At 41.6% G+C, this 16,908-nt stretch overlaps 2 protein-coding genes across 2 annotated transcripts in view; both read right to left on the bottom strand.

Moving 5' to 3' along the window:
- The window catches only part of LOC117657716 (uncharacterized), a 64,492-nt gene extending 49,016 nt beyond the window's left edge, over positions 1–15,476 (bottom strand). Inside the window, exons 1-2 of the mRNA XM_087884133.1 lie at positions 15,399–15,476; positions 6,857–8,410 (exon numbers count right to left, since the gene is read on the bottom strand). Of these exons, the coding sequence (XP_087740259.1) occupies positions 6,857–7,935 (1,079 nt within the window). The 5' untranslated portion in view covers positions 7,936–8,410; positions 15,399–15,476. The remainder of the gene's footprint in view (positions 1–6,856; positions 8,411–15,398) is intronic.
- On the bottom strand, positions 11,911–15,400 carry LOC117660344 (uncharacterized). Its single transcript, XM_087883983.1, has one exon. It carries the CDS (start codon positions 15,164–15,166, stop codon positions 12,740–12,742), a length of 2,427 nt encoding a protein of 808 aa, XP_087740109.1. The 5' UTR covers positions 15,167–15,400; the 3' UTR covers positions 11,911–12,739.
- Positions 15,477–16,908: the final 1,432 nt, after the last annotated feature.

Raw genomic sequence — 16,908 nt, 5'->3', positions numbered from 1 at the left:
TTGCCATTATTGAAACTTGGTGGGATGAAACTCATGTCTGGAATGTCCTGATAGAGGGATACAAACTATTCAAGAGAAACAAACCTAACAAAAGAGGAGGTGGAGTTGCATTATATATAAAAGTTCACTACATCTCTACAGAAATACACAATACCAAGGATGAAAACCTCCTAGAATCCATATGGGCCAATATAAAAGGAAAGAAAAATGACATTGTTATAGAAATATACTACAGGCCAAGCAACCAAGCGGAAGAAATAGACGAACTCTTTGCTAGTCAATTAACAATTGTATGTAGGAAACATACCACAGTAGTAACAGGAGACTTTAACTACCCTGATACCAACTGGGAGACAAACTCAGCAGCAAGTGGGAGATCGAGCAGATTCCTAACCAACTTAGCTGACAACTTTGTCATCCAAAGGGTAGAGGAGGGAACTAGAGGAAAAACTATACTGGACCTAATTCTTATTAATAGAGAAGAAGTGATAGAAGGAGTTAAAGGTGCTGGAACCTTGGGTGAAAGTGACCACGTCATACTGGAATTCAATACAATGCAAACACAAGCAATAGGATATAATCCAATCAGTGTCTTAAACTTTAGAAGAGCTGATTTTAACAAACTCAGAGAGACAAAATTTCATGGATAAAATCCTGAAGAGGAAAACAACTCAAGAAAAAAGGGATACACTGAAAAATATGATCAGCCCAGTCCAACACAATACCACTAAAAAAGAAAAACAAGAAATCCAAGAAGGAACCAGCATGATTGCATAAAGATCTCTCTGATAAACTGAAAGACAAAAAAGGTAAGTACAAGGAATGGAAAGTGGGATACATAACTAAGGCAGAATATCAGCAGAGAGCCAGAATTTGCAAAGATGAACTCACGAAAAAAAAGGCTCACAATGAACAAAGATTTGCAACAAAAGCCAAAGACAATAAAAATAAGTTTCTTTCAATGTATAAATAACAAAAAAAAAGTCAAGGAAACATTTGGTTCACTAAAGAGTAAAAATAGCAAGAAAGTAACAGGCAGTACAGAGAAAGCAGAGCAGCATTCTTTGCTTAAGTCTTCACGCAAAATGAAACTATTGCCCAACTTACCAAAAATATAACTGTAAAAGACAGACTCGAAATAAAAATTAAAATAAGTAAGAAAATGGTAAGAGAACCCCCTTCTGACATTGATCAATATAAATCACCTGATGGATTACATCCCAGTGTTCTGAAAAAGATGGCAGATGTTATCTCAGAACCATTGTATCATTCACAAAATAATCAAAAAACAGGTCTGTGAACATCTAGAAATAAATAAAGTTATTACTAGTAGCCAGCATGGGTTTGTTAAAAACATGCTAAACCAATCTTATTTCATTCTTTGACTAAATTAGGAGACCAGTGACAATGTAGACTACAACCTACTTCTTGCTAAACTAGAAAAATGTGGGGGACACAGCATCACCACCAGATGAATTTGTAACTGGCTGACAAACTACTCAACCAGTAGTCCTTAATGGTACTAAATCTACATGGAGGGAAGTAAGCAGAGGGGTACGACAAGGTTCTGTCTTAGGCCCAGTACTCTTCAATATCTTCCCAAATAACTTAGATGAGGGAATAGAAGGAAAATTCATCAAATTTGCAGGTGACACTAAACTGGCAGGAACAGCCAGCACCCCAGAAGACAAGCTCAGGATCCAAAAATATCTTGACAGACTTGAACAATGGGCCCTATCCAGAGGTGGGCTGCACATAGGTTAACAACCAGAAGGCTGGAAATGTGAACACACTTGCCTCCAGAAGTTGTGGGTGTTTCATCACTGGAGGTTTATAAAGGAGAGGCTGGACAGTCACTTGCCTGAAATGGTATTATAGGCTCTCCTGCTTGAGAGTCCGGGGCTGGACTAGAAGACCTCCAGGGTCCCTTCCAGCTCTATTCTGATCCTGAGACGGCGAAGCCTCTGCAAGATTTGAAGCGCCGGTGTTGCCCGTGAACTTCCTCCCTTGCAAGCAGAACAAGAGGATCATAAAGAACACCCGGAATCGACCCTACAGCGACGGTGTGGTTGGAATCTCCCCAGCAACAGAAACTTGCAGGCAACTTGGAAGGTGAAGCTCTGGGCGGGGGGATAAAATTGGGCGGGTGGGGGGGGGATGTGCAGGAGGAGACGTATTTCCGCGTAGTTGTTGATCTGCTGCTACAACGTGGAGCGAACCGAAGAGCCCGACTTGCTCCCGGCCTCTCCGCCCACCTGCCCTCCACTCACCTTCCAGCGGCCGCTTCGACCCGGGAGAAAGCCCAGCCGCCACCGCTCCCCTCCGTTGGGAGGCCGGAAGACGAGGTTCCTCGGCGCATCGCCTTTCCATAGTCTCTCTAGCCATCCGCGACTCTATGGTCTCAATTCCTTTCAGTTCACCTACAGGCGCTTTCTACTCTTATTTGCCACTATCCAGGCGCGCTTATGGCCTAACCATAGAGCGCCATCTAGCCAGCAATAGCGAGATCGTCCGAGCTCTAGCTTCAACAGATTAGCTGGGTGCTTGCTGGCTCTTAATAGAAGATACTATCATCCCCTCTGTCTATTATGCTCCCTGCTTACTAGAGCAGCCTTCCCAATTTCCAGACTTACTAAGATTTCAGCCTTGAGAATTCCCAGGCTGCTTGGGCAAAACACCTGGAGGTCACTAGTTTGCAGGCTGGAAGCTGATCTAAAGATTCCTGCATTTTAGCAGGGTTTGCCTGTCACTGGAGATAAAAAACTCTACATCCTAACATTTTTATTAATGATTCACTTGAGATCCAGTTGTGGCTGTTCCTGGATCTGCAGACCCTGGTTACAGTCAATCATGCCCTAGTTACCTGCATACAGGTAGTCCTTGACTTATGACCTTGACTTATGACCTTGACTGAGCCCAACATTTATGTTGCTATGTGAAAAATTAGTTTAAGTAAGTATTCCACAATTTTAAGACTTTTCTTCCCGTAATTCTTAAACAAATGACTGCAGTTGATAAGTTAGTAACACTAATTAAGCTAAGTGAATCTGTTGTCCCCATTGACTTTGCTTGTCAGAAGATCACAAAAGATGAACACATGACCTTGGGACACTGCAACCGTCAAAAATAGATACATTGCATTGCATTGCAGCATTGCCTAGAATTCTAGATATAATTTTGGAACCACGGAATGCAATCTTTGAAAATTTATGTAAGACAGGAGAAATACCAGAGTATTGGAAAAGAACTGATGTGATTCCAAACTACAAAAATGGGGGAAATGATCTAGGAAATTATAGGCCAATCATTTTGACATCAATATCTGGAAAAATCCTGGATAAAATATAATCAAGCAGAGAATGTGTGAACACCTATAAACAAGCAAGGTGATTAGTAGAAGCCAGTATGGGTTTGTTAGAAACAGGTTTTGCCAAACAAACCTCATTGCCTTTTTTTGATTGAAGCAATTAAATTACCAGATCAGCAAAATGTTGTGCGGATGGAATACTTGGATTTCAGCAAGCCATTGGATAAATCTTTATGGAAAACGAAAGGTGTAAAAATGAAGGCAGAGAGACTTGGAGCAATTCAGTGCTTGTAGTCAGACATGGAATTTGAAAAAAAACAATCAAAAATTGGAAAGAATAGAATACAATTCTTTATTGGCCAAGTATGCTTTGCACACAAGAAAATGGTCTCCGGTGCATATGCTTTCAGTGTACATACAAAGTGATAGTCATACATCATAAGGCAATCATAAATCATAAGATACAATAATTGATCACATAATATACTGATAGGAAAAGGTAGTAGGAAACATGAGAAGGATAAAAAGACAAGGATAATAGCCATAAAGCCTTTGGGCAGAAGACAGTCAGAGGTGGGTTTCAGCAGATTCTGACCAGTTCTGGAGAACCGGTAGCGGAAAGTTTGAGTAGTTCGGAGAACCAGTAGTAAAAATTCTGACTGGCCCCGCCCCCATCTATTCTCTGCCTCCTGAGTCCCAGCTGATCAGGAGGAAATGGGGATTTTCCAGTAACCTTCCCCTGGATTGGGGAGGGAATGGAGATTTTACAGTATACTTCCCATGCCATGCCCACTAAGCCACACACCCCGAACCAGTAGTAAAAATTTTTGAAACCCACCACTGAAGACAGTAGTGTAGGAGTTGGCTGTTTAGTAGAGTGATAGCATGAGGGAAGAAACTATCTTTGTGTCTAGTTGTTTTGGTGTCCTGAGGGGAAGATGTTGAAAGAAGCAAGATTGGCTAGATAGAATTCTAAACAGAAACTCTCTAAGCGACATTTCATGCCAACAGTTCAAGCCTGTTTGGAGACCAGCTCTTCAGATATTTAATTTAAAAGCTGGAACTGTGAATTGAACAGTAGACCAGAACACCCAGTGATAGTTGATTGGTTGAAGAGTGTGGGCTCCCGCATGAGGCAGTCTACATTATGATTGGTTGCTGGGTGTAAAGGGGGCCTTTCCCTTTTTTCCCGCCTTTTTCTTCTGTGTGCTCTGTATGCTGTTTTGAGATTTACCTGATTTACCTCAGGATGTAGCGATGTGTCTATCTTGTTTGTTTTAAATATAGATATTAAATAATTTATATAAAACTACCGTCAGTGTCTCTGTCTTAATATGGATACCAGCTGTATAATTCCCTAATACCAACCAACTTGGCTATTGGGCAAATTCCAGTCTGTTCCCCAAAATGCAGGGCGTGCAGTTATTAGAGATCCCAAATCTGTCAATTAACCCGGAATTCCTTTATCTGTTTCTCTGTCATTTAATGACCTTGCAGTGTATTCCTTGCGGGGTGGAGTCAGGGCAACTGAATGGAGCTGAGTGTTTACTGGCCAGATGCCCTTCCTGTCACCAATGCAGAGTTTGCAGCAGATATAGTCCCATTGTGTACAGAGATAAATATCTGCCTCTACCTAGGCTAGAACTCACAGCCTCCTGATTGTGAGGTGAGAGTTCCAGCGCACCATTTGAAATATTTCACCTGCAGGTAAGAAAACCCTGGAGAACAAGAATTAAACTGTAGTGGAACAGACAACCAACATTATTTAGACTTTTCTTTGAGGAAGACATTTCTAGAAATATTTAAAACACGGTCATTAAAAAGTATCCACATCTGTATATTATTTATATTTTACATGAAATGAAGGCATTAAAACCTATCATATATTTTCAAACAACCAAAGAACCACAAAATAATACTTACTGTGCATTTGTCCGTCTGCATTCTAAGTATATTCACATTTATTTACTTATTAAGTTTAAGTTTAATGTGATTTATATGCTGCCCTATCTCCAATGGACTCAGGGCGGCTCACAACAGTAAAATACACAATAACATTAATACACTATTAAATTAAAAAGTCCGAATTAAACAATTTAAAATCAATTTAAAAACTATTAAGAACCCCCCCCCTCATCAGTTCAGGCTACGAAATAACCAGGTCTTCAAATCACGGCGAAACGAGCGAAGGTCAGGGGCCATCCAAAGGAAGTTGGTTCCAAAGGGTGGGTGCGCCCACAGAGAAAGCTCTCCCCCTGGGGGTCGCCAGCCGACACCCTAAGGAGGCTGTGTCTGTGGGAACGCACCGGGCGATTGGAGATTGTTGCTGGCTGCAGCAATTAAATTTGTATGCCATCCATCTCAGAGTTCCAAGTAACTAAGTTCATCAATTAATTACAGCAAATAGTTAATTAGTTAAGTGAGTTTTGTCCCATTTTATGACCTTTCTTGTCACATTTGTTAAGTGAATCACTGCAGCTGTTAAATTAGTAACAGTTGTTAAGTGAATCTGGCTTCCCCATTGATTTGGCTTGTCAGAAGGTCACAAAAGGGGATCCCATAACCCCAGGACATTGCAACCATCAGTTGCCAAGCATCTGAATGTTGATACTGCAATGGTCCTAAGTATGAAAAAGGGTCATAACTCACTTTTTTCAGTGACGTTGTAACTTTGAATGGTCATTAAATGAATGGTTGTAACTCAAGGACTACCAGTATCTTGGAATGGTTACTGTCTCTGCAATAGTACATTCTAACCATTATGCCTCCAGGACTCCTATCTTTCTGTAATATATCAAATTGGATACAATAAGAATGGTTTGATGCCTTAGGAAAATTCTAATTATACATAGTTATATTTAGTTTCTTTCTATGCTTTCAGAAAACTCTTGTTGAAATCCTAATTCTCATTTACTAATTCATTGATTTTTGTAAGCAAATATCGTGTCTGAGCATTTCTTCTCGTTCAGTCTCTCATGTCTAAATAAACTTGGATTTTGGCTGAAAATAATCCAGCAAACTGAAAACAAGCAATGTATATCCTTGCATTCCGTTCCGTGCGCATCTGCCGTTTACTCATGCCGGCCACATGACCATAGGGACGTCTTCGGACAGCGCTGGCTCTTCAGCTTTGAAACAGAGATGAGCACCACCCCCTAGAGTTGGGAATGCCTATCACATACGTGCGAGGGGAACCTTTACCTTTATCTTTGTGAACTCTTAAAAGTTTTCTAAGATCCCATCAAGCTTTCCTTCCAATCAGAAAGTTGATGGTTTTTCTCCTGTATGAGTACTCTTGTCTTTAATAATAGTAGAATTGTGACTGGGCATCTGAATGGCTTTTGATCTGTGTGTAAACTGACATGATTTATTAGATTAGACCTACTTGTGAAAGCTTTCCCACAATTGGGAGATTCAAAGGGCTCCTCTTTTGTGTCAGTTTCTTATTATTCCACCAGGTGGGGATTCCAACTGAAACTTTCCTGACACTCTGGGCGCTCATATGGTTTCTCTCCTGTGTGAGTCCTCTGGTGTTTAAGAAGATTAGACTTATTACTGAAACTTTTCCCACAATCTATACACTCATACGGTTTTTCCCCAGTGTGAGTTCTCTGGTGTATAACCAAGTAGGAATTACGACTAAAGGTTTTCCCACAATCTGGACACTCATATGGCTTCTCTCCTGTGTGAGTCCTCTGGTGTCTCGCCAGGTCAGAATTCCAACTGAACGCTTTCCCACAATCTGCACACTCATATGGCTTCTCTCCTGTGTGAGTACTTTGGTGTTGCACAAGGTTACAATGTTGATTGAAACTTTTCCCACAAACTGGACACTCATATGGTTTCTCTCCAGTGTGTGTCCTCTTGTGTATCACCAAGTAAGAGTTTAGACTGAAACTTTTCCCACAGTATAGACACACATATGGTTTCTCTCCTGTGTGAGTCCTCTGGTGTATCACCAGTTTGGAATTAATTTTGAAACTTTTTCCACAATCCGGACACTCATATGGTTTCTCACCCGTGTGAGTCCTCTGGTGTATCACCAGGTCAGAATTCTGACTGAAACTTTTTCCACAATCAGGACAATCAAAGGGTTTCTCCCCAGTGTGAGTCCTCTGGTGTCTCACTAGGTTATAATTATTTTTGAAACTTTTCTCACAATCCGGACACTCATATGGTTTCTCGCCCGTGTGAGTTCTCTGGTGTATCACCAGATAAGAGTTCTGATTGAAACTTTTCCCACAATCCGGACACTCATATGGTTTCTCTCCTGTGTGAGTTCTCTGGTGTATCACCAGGTTGGAATTGTTACTGAAACATTTCCCACAATCTGGGCACTCATATGCTTTCTCTCCTGTGTGTGTCCTCTGGTGTATCACCAGGTAAGAGATCTGACTGAAACTTTTCCCACAATCGGGACACTCAAATGGTTTCTCTCCAGTGTGTGTCCTCTGATGTCTCACCAAGTTGGCATGCTTACTAAACTTTTTGTTGCACTCTGGGCACTGGTAGGGCTTTTCTCCAGTATGGGTTATTTTATGCTCAATAAGTTGAGAAGTGTAGCGAAAGACTTTGCCACATTCAGAGCATCTGTATGGTTTTTCACCTGTGTGGATCCTTTGATGCATAATCAGCTCTACTTTGCAATCTGTGTTTTTCCCACTATATGCATATCTATGGAGCTTTTCCACCACTGATAGCCTTAGATTCTTGATGTGGTCAAAAATATTTGTGATCTCTTCTGGAATGGTTCAAGCTGTTTGTTTCCTCACAGGGTGACCCTGCATTATTGTCTGGAATGAGCTCTTCCTCCTCACAGACTTATAGATATTTCCTCTTTTTCTGAATCTGAAAGTGTTCCACCTTTATTTTTCATATAATGTTTTCTTGAGTTCCACATATAATAATTGTTTATTGGCGCAAAACTCTTTTCCTATTTTTTTCTCTCTTGTCTCTTACTGGCTGGGGAAAGAGAAGAGTTTTGTGGTATTCTGGAGGAAAGGGAAAAGACGTTGTTTACCAGATATTCCGGATTCACTTTCCTTTTTAAAGCTGCTTCTGATTTTCTGCGGTCCAAAAGGCTCTTCTTGGCATTCCCTTTGCCTATAAGATTCACATAAAAGAGATACTTTAATTACTCTTTATAATACGGTTGCAAGATGTGAAAACAAGAAAAAAGCATACATAACAATGAAAAAGCAAAGATGCCAAACTGCAAATTAACCGCTGCCATTCATTATGGCACATAAAAGACTAAGTTCAAATCTTCTCACAATCATGAAATTTTAATGTTGACTCACGCAAACCACAAATTGTCAGCAATGCAAATTATTATAATCATATAGATACCTGGAAATACAAAGGATAGGAACACAGATACACATATATTCGCAAAATAGACAGAAACACACCCCTCCATCTGTGTGTACCATATGTATGTATGTAGAAAATCCATGTGTATTTTCTGTCTACAAAATGAAATAGGAATAGTATGTGAGCATTAATGGAAGAAATGCCCATACACTAACGTTGATACCTTAGGGAACAAACAGGGTGAACTTGAAGTATTAGTACACACAGTATATCACAGAAGTGAGTACACCCCCTCACATTTTGTAAATATTTAAGTATATCTTTTCATGTGAAGAAATGACACTTGGTTACAATGTAAAATAGTGACTATACAGCTTGTATAACAGTGGAAATGTGCTATTCTCTCACAATAACGCAACACAAAGCAATGCGTAAACCACTGGCAACAAAACTGGGTGCACCTCTAAGTAATAATGTCCAAATGGGGCCCAAATAGCCATTTTCCCTCCCTGGTGTCATGTGACCCATTAGTGTTACAATTTCTCAGGTGTGAAGGGAGAACAGGTGTGTTAAATTTGGTGTTATCCCTCTCTCACTCTCTCATTCTGGTCACTGGAAGGTCAACATGGTACCTCATGACAATGAACTCTCTGAGGATCTAAAAAAACAAATTGTTGCTCTACATAAAGATGGCCTAGGCTATAAGAAGATTGCCAAGACCCTGAAACTGAGCTACAGCACGGTGGCCAAGACCATACAGTGGTTTAACAGGACAGGTTCCACTTAGAATTGGCCTCACCATCGTCAACCAAAGAATCTGAGTGCCCGTGCTCAGTGTCATATCCAGAGGTTGGATTTGGGAAGTAGACATATGAGTGCTGCCAGCATTGCTGCAGAGGTTGAAGGAGTGGGGGATCAGCCTATCAGTGCTCAGACCATACGCCACATGCTGCATCAAATTGGTCTGCAGGCCTGTTGTCCTGGAGGGAAGTCTCTTCTAAAAATGATGCACAAAAAACCTATTGCCCAACCTACCATAAATATAACTGTAAAAAGACAGCCTAGAAATAAAAATTGAAATGAGAAAAAGGTAAGAGAACCCCTGTTTGACATTGCTGAATATAAATTACCTGATGGATTATATCCCAGAGTTCTGAAAAAGCTAGCAGATGTTATCTCAGAACCATTGTATCATATCTTTAAAAAATCTTGCAGCACTAGGGAACTACCAGACGATTGAAAGGGAACTGATGTGAGGCCCATCTCCAAAAAAGGGGGAAAAAACAGACCCAAGAAAAAAAGGTACAAGTACAGATTAGGTGAAACCTGGCTCCAAAATAGTAACTGTGAGAGGGACCTTGGAGTCTTAGTGGACGATCACTTAAACATGAGGCAGCAGTGTGTGAGGCAGCAGCCAAAAAAGCTAATACAATCCTTGGCTGTATAAACAGAGGCATAGAATCAAAATCACGTGAAGTATTAGTACCAAATTATAAAGCCTTCATAAGACTACACCTGGAATACTGCATCCAGTTTTGATCATCACATTACATAAAAGATGTTGACACTTGGGGAAAAAGTGCAGAGAGGAGCAACTTTCTTTTGGAGGCTAAAACATGAAAAACGGTTGGAGGATGTGGCTATGGCTAGTCTAGAGGGAAAAAAGGACTAGGAGTAACATGACAGCAGTATTCCTGTATTTCAGAGGCTGTCACAAAGAAGGGGGAAACTTATTCTCCAAAGCACCAGAAGGCAGGACAAGAAACACTGGATGGAAACTAACCAATGAGAGAAACAACCTGGAATTAAGGAGAAGCTTCCTAACAGTGAGGACAATTAGCCAGTGGAACAGCTTTGCCTCCAGAAGTTGTGGGTGTTTCATCGCTGGAGGTTTTTTAAGGAGAGGCTGGACAGTCACTTGCCTGAAATGGTATTATAGGCTCTCCTGCTTGAGAGTCCGGGGCTGGACTAGAAGACCTCCAGGGTCCCTTCCAGCTCTATTCCGATCCTGAGACGGCGAAGCCTCTGCAAGATTTGAAGCGCCGGTGTTGCCCGTGAACTTCCTCCCTTGCAAGCAGAACAAGAGGATCATAAAGAACACCCGGAATCGACCCTAAAGCGACGGTGTGGTTGGAATCTCCCCAGCAACAGAAACTTGCAGGCAACTTAGGTGGTGAAGCTCTGGGCGGGGGGATAAAATTGGGCGGGTGGGGGGGGGATGTGCAGGAGGAGACGTATTTCCGCGTAGTTGTTGATCTGCTACTACAACGTGGAGCGAACCGAAGAGCCCGACTTGCTCCCGGCCTCTCCGCCCACCTGCCCTCCACTCACCTTCCAGCGGCCGCTTCGACCCGGGAGAAAGCCCAGCCGCCGCCGCTCCCCTCCGCTGGGAGGCCGGAAGACGAGGTTCCTCGGCGCATCGCCTTTCCATAGTCTCTCTAGCCATCCGCGACTCTATGGTCTCAATTCCTTTCAGCTACAGGCGCTTTCTACTCTATTTGCCACTATCCAGGCGCGCTTATGGCCTAACCATAGAGCGTCAGCAATAGCTAGATCATGCGAGCTCTAGCTTCAACAGATTAGCTGGGTGCTTGCTGGTTCTTAATAGAAGATACTATCATCCCCTCTGTCTATTATGCTCCCTGCTCACTAGAGCAGCCTTCCCAATTTCCAGAATTACTAAGATTTCAGCCTTGAGAATTCCCAGGCTGCTTGGGTAAAACACTTGGTGGTCACTAGTTTGCAGGCTGGAAGCTGATCTAAAGATTCCTGCATTTTAACATTTTTATTACTGATTCACTTGAGAGCCAATTTTGTTGTTCCTGGATCTGCAGAACCTAGTTACGGTCAATTATGCCCTGGTCACCTGCATACAAGTACTCGTTGATTTATGACCATGACTGAGCCCAAAATTTCTGTTGCTAAGTGAAACAGTTGTTAAGTGAATTTTGTCCCATTTTACAACCTTTCTTGCCACATTTGTTAACTGAATCACTGCAGCTGTTAAATTAGTAACACAGTTGTTAAGTGAATCTGGCTTCCCCATTGATTTGGCTTGTCAGAAGGTCACAAAAGGGGATCCCATGACCCCAGGACATTGCAACCATCAGTTGCCAAGCATCTGAATGTTGATGCTGCAATGGTCCTAAGTATGAAAAAGGGTCATAACTCACTTTTTTCAATGATGTTGTAACTTTGATTGTTCACTAAATGAATGGTCGTAAGTCAAGGACTACCAGTATCTTGGAATGGTTACTGTCTCTGCAATAGTACATTCTAACCACTATGCCTCCAGGACTCCTATCTTTATTTAATATATCAAATTGGATACAATAAGAATGGTTTGATGCCTTAGGAATATTTTAATTATACAGTTATATTTAGTTTTTTACTATGCGTTCAGAAAACTCTTGTTCAACTCCTAATTCATTTATTTTTCCAAGCAACTCCTCTTGTGTCTGAGAATTTCTTCTGGTTGAGTCTCTCATGTCTAAATAAACTTGGCTGTGGCTGAAAGTAACCCAGCAAGCTGAAAACAAGCAATGTATATCCTTGCATTCCATTCCGTGCACCTTTGGCGTTTAGTCATGCCGGCCACATGACCACCAAGACGTCTTCGGACAGCGCTGCCTCTTCAGCTTTGAAACGGAGATGAGCACTGCCCCCTAGAGTTGGGAACGACTAGCACATATGTGCGAGGGGAAACATTACCTTTATCCTTGTGAAATCTTGAAAGTTTTCTAAGGTCCCATCAAGCTTTCCTTGCAATCAGAAAGCTGATGGTTTTCCTCCTGTATGAGTCCTCTTGTCTTTAATAATACTAGAGTTTATACTGAAAGACTGACCACAGTTTGGGAATCTGAATGGCTTTTGATCTGTTTGTAAACTGACATGATTTATTAGTTTAGACCTACTTGTGAAAGCTTTCCCACAATTGGGACATTCAAAGGGCTCTTCTTTTATGTCAGTTTCCTATTATTCCACCAGGTGGGAATTCCAACTGAAACTTTCCTGACAATCTGGACACTCATATGGTTTCTCTCCTTTGTGAGTCCTCTGCAGTATCAGTAGGTTGGAATGTTGACTAAAAATTTTCGCACAGTTTGGACACTCATAGAGTTACTGTCCCGTGTGAGTCCTCTGGTGTATGACCAGATTGGAATTCTGCTGGAAACTTTTCCCACAATCCGGACACTCATATGGTTTCTTGCCCGTGTGAGTCCTCTGGTGTATTACCAGGCTAGAGCTCTGACTGAACCTTTTCCCACAGTATAGACACTCATATGGTTTCTCCCCTGTGTGAGTCCTCTGGTGTTTCAGAAGGTTAGAATAATTACTGAAACTTTTCCCACAATCTGGACACTCATATGGTTTCTTGCCCGTGTGAGTCCTCTGGTGTATCACCAATCCAGATTTCTGACTGAAACTTTTCCCACAATATAGACACTCATATGGTTTCTCCCCAGTGTGAGTTCTCTGGTGTATAACCAAGTAGCAATTATGACTAAAGCTTTTCCCACAATCTGTACATACATATGGTTTCTCTTCTGTGTGAGTCCTCTGGTGTCTCACCAGGTCAGAATTCCAACTGAAACTTTTCCCACAAATTGAACACTCATAGGGTTTCTCTCCTGTGTGAGTTCTCTGGTGTCTCACCAGGTAAAAATTGCAACTGAAAGCTTTCCCACAATCTGGACACTCATATGGTTTCTCTCCTGTGTGAGTCCTCTGGTGTATGACCAGATTGGAATTCTGCTGGAAACTTTTCCCACAATCCGGACACTCATATGGTTTCTCACCCGTGTGAGTCCTCTGGTGTATCACCAGGCTAGAATTCTGCTGAAAACGTTTCCCACAATCTGGACACCGATATGGTTTCTTGCCCGTGTGAGTCCTCTGGTGTATCACCAGGCTACATTTCTGACTGAAACTTTTCCCACAATCTGGACACTCATATGGTTTCTCTCCTGTGTGAGTCCTCTGGTGTATAACCAAGTAGGAATTATGACTAAAGCTTTTCCCACAATCTGGACACTCATATGGTTTCTCTCCTGTGTGAGTCCTCTGGTGTTTCAGGAGGTTAGAATTATTACTGAAACTTTTCCCACAATCTGGACACTCATATGGTTTCTCCCCAGTGTGAGTTCTCTGGTGTATTACCAAGTAGGAATTAAGACTAAAGCTTTTCCCACAATCTGGACACTCATATGGTTTCTCTCCTGTGTGAGTCCTTTGGTGTTTCACCAAGTCAGAATTCCAACTGAAAGCTTTCCCACAATCTGCACACTCATATGGTTTCTCTCCTGTGTGAGTACTTTGGTGTTGCACAAGGTTACCATTTTGATTGAAACTTTTCCCACAAACTGGACATTCATATGGTTTCTCTCCTGTGTGAGTTCTCTGGTGTCTCACCATGTAAAAATTGCAACTGAAACCTTTCCCACAATCTGGACACTCATATGGTTTCTCTCCTGTGTGAGTCTTCTGGTGTATGACCAGATTGGAATTCTTCTGGAAACTTTTCCCACAATCTGGACACTCATATGGTTTCTCACCTGTGTGAGTCCTCTGGTGTATCACCAGGTAAGAGTTCTGACTGAAACGTTTCCCACAATCCAAACACTCATATGGTTTCTCGCCCGTGTGTGTCCTCTGGTGTATCACCAGGTAAGAGTTCTGACTGAAACTTTTCCCACAGTATAGACACTCATATGGTTTCTCTCCTGTGTGACTCCTCCGGTGTATCACAAGGTTAGAATTATTTTTGAAACTTTTCCCACAATCCAAACACTCATATGGTTTCTCTCCGGTGTGAGTTCTCTGGTGTATCACAAGTTTAGAGTTCTGACTGAAACTTTTTGCACAATCCAAACACTCATATGGTTTCTCTCCTGTGTGAGTTCTCTGGTGTATCACAAGGTTAGAATTATTTTTGAAACTTTTCCCACAGTCCGAACACTCATATGGTTTCTCTCCGGTGTGAGTTCTCTGGTGTATCACAAGGTTAGAATTATTTTTGAAACTTTTCCCACAATCTGGACACTCATATGGTTGCTCGCCTGTGTGAGTCCTCTGGTGTTTCAGAAGGTTAGATTTATTACTGAAACTTTTCCCACAATCCGAACACTCATATGGTTTCTCTCCTGTGTGAGTTCTTTGGTGTATCACCAGGTTGTAATTTTTACTGAAACATTTCCCACAATCTGAACACTCATATGGTTTCTCTCCGCTGTGTGTCCTCTGGTGTATCACCAGGTTGGCATGCTTACTAAACTTTTTGGGACACTGTGGGCACTGGTAGGGCTTTTCTCCAGTATGGGTTCTTTTATGCTGAATGAGTTGGGAAGTGTAGCGAAAGACTTTGCCACATTCGGGGCATTTGTATGGTTTTTCACCAGTGTGTATCGTCTGATGCATAATTGGCTCTGATTTGCAATCTGTGCTTTTCTCACAATATACATATGTGTGGAACATTTCCACCACTGATTTGTGATCTCTTCTTGAATCGTTCAAGCTGTTTGTTTCCTCACAGTGTGAGGCCTGCATTATTGTCTGGAATGAGGCTTCCTCCCCACAGACTTCTAGATATTTCCTCTTTTTCTGAATCTGGAAATGTTCCACCTTTATTTTTCATATAATGTTTCCTTGAGTTCCACATATAATAATTGTTCATTGGCGCAAAACACTTTTCCTATTTTTTTCTCTCTTGTCTCTTACTGGCTGGGGAAGGAGAAGAGTTTTGTGGTATTCTGGAGGAAAGGGAAAAGACGTTGTTTACCAGATGTTCCAGATTTGCTTTCCTTTTTAAAGCTGCTTCTGATTCTCTGCCGTCCAGAAGGCTCTTGTTGGCATTTCCTTTGCCTAGAAGATTCACATAAAAGAAATACTTTAATTACTCTTTACAATATGGTTGCAAGATGTGAAAACAAGAAAAAAAACATACATAACACTGAAAAAGCAAACATGCCAAACTGTAAATTAACCACTGCCATTCATTATGACACATAAAAGACTAAGTTCAAATCTTCACACAATCATGAAATTTTAATGTTGACTCGCGCAAACCACAAACTGTCAGCAATGCAAATTATTATAATCATATAGATACCTGGAAATACAAAGGATGGGAATACAGATACACATATGTTCGCAAAATAGACAGAAACACACCGCTCCATCTGTGTGTACCATATGTATGTATGTAGAAAATCCATGTGTATTTTCTTTCTACAAAATGAAATAGGTATAGTATGTGAGCATTAACGGAAGAAACGCCCCATACACTAACGCTAAAAGCTTAGGGAATAAACAGGGTGAATTTGAAGTATTAGTACACACAGTATATCACAGAAGTGAGTACACCCCCTTACATTTTGTAAATATTTAAGTATATCTTTTCATGTGACAAAGCTGAAGAAATGACACTTGGTTACAATGTAAAATAGTGACTATACAGTTTGTATAACAGTGTATATATGCCGTCTCCTCAAAATAACGCAACCCAAAGCAATTAATGTCTAAACCGCTGTCAACAAAAGTGAGTACACCTCTAAGTGATAATGTCCAAATGGGCCCCAAATATCCGTTTTCCCTCCCTAGTGTCATGTGATCAATTAAGTTACAAGGTCTCACGTGTGAAGGGAGAACAGGTGTGTTAAATTTGGTGTTATCCCTCCCCCTCTCATTCTGGTCACTGAGAGGTCAACATGGCAATGAACTCTTTGAGGATCTAAAAAAACAAATTGTTGCTGTACATAAATATGGCCTAGGCTATAAGAAGATTGCCAAGACCCTGAAACTGAGCTGCAGCACGGTGCCAAGACCATAAAGCGGTTTAAAAGGACAGGTTCCACTCAGAACAGGCCTCACCATGGTCGAACAAGGAATCTGAGTGCCCGTGCTCAGTGTCATATCCAGAGGTTGGATTTGGAAAGTAGACGTATGAGTGCTGCCAGCATTGCTGCAGAGGTTGAAGGGGGGGGGGTCAGCCTATCAGTGTTCAGGCCATACGCCACATGCTGCATCAAATTGGTGTGCAGGCCTGTTGTCCTGGAGGGAAGTCTCTTCTAAAGATGATGCACAAAAAACCCTGGAAACAGTTTGCTGTAGACAAACTGACTAAGGACATGGATTTCTGGAACCATGTCCTGTGGTCTGCTGAGACCAAGATAAACGTATTTGGTTCAGATGGTGTCAAGCGTGTGTGGCAGCAACCAGGTGAGGAGTACAAAGACAAATGTGTCTTGCCTACAGCCAAACATGTTGGTGGGAATGTCATGGTCCGGGGC

This window comes from Pantherophis guttatus, chromosome 2 (assembly GCF_059756535.1).
Source record: "Pantherophis guttatus breed Tessera chromosome 2, ASM5975653v1, whole genome shotgun sequence".
In the NCBI taxonomy this organism is placed as follows: Eukaryota; Metazoa; Chordata; class Lepidosauria; order Squamata; family Colubridae; genus Pantherophis; species Pantherophis guttatus.
Note: the sequence above shows the minus strand (reverse complement) of the source record. Positions and strands in the feature narration are given on the sequence as shown.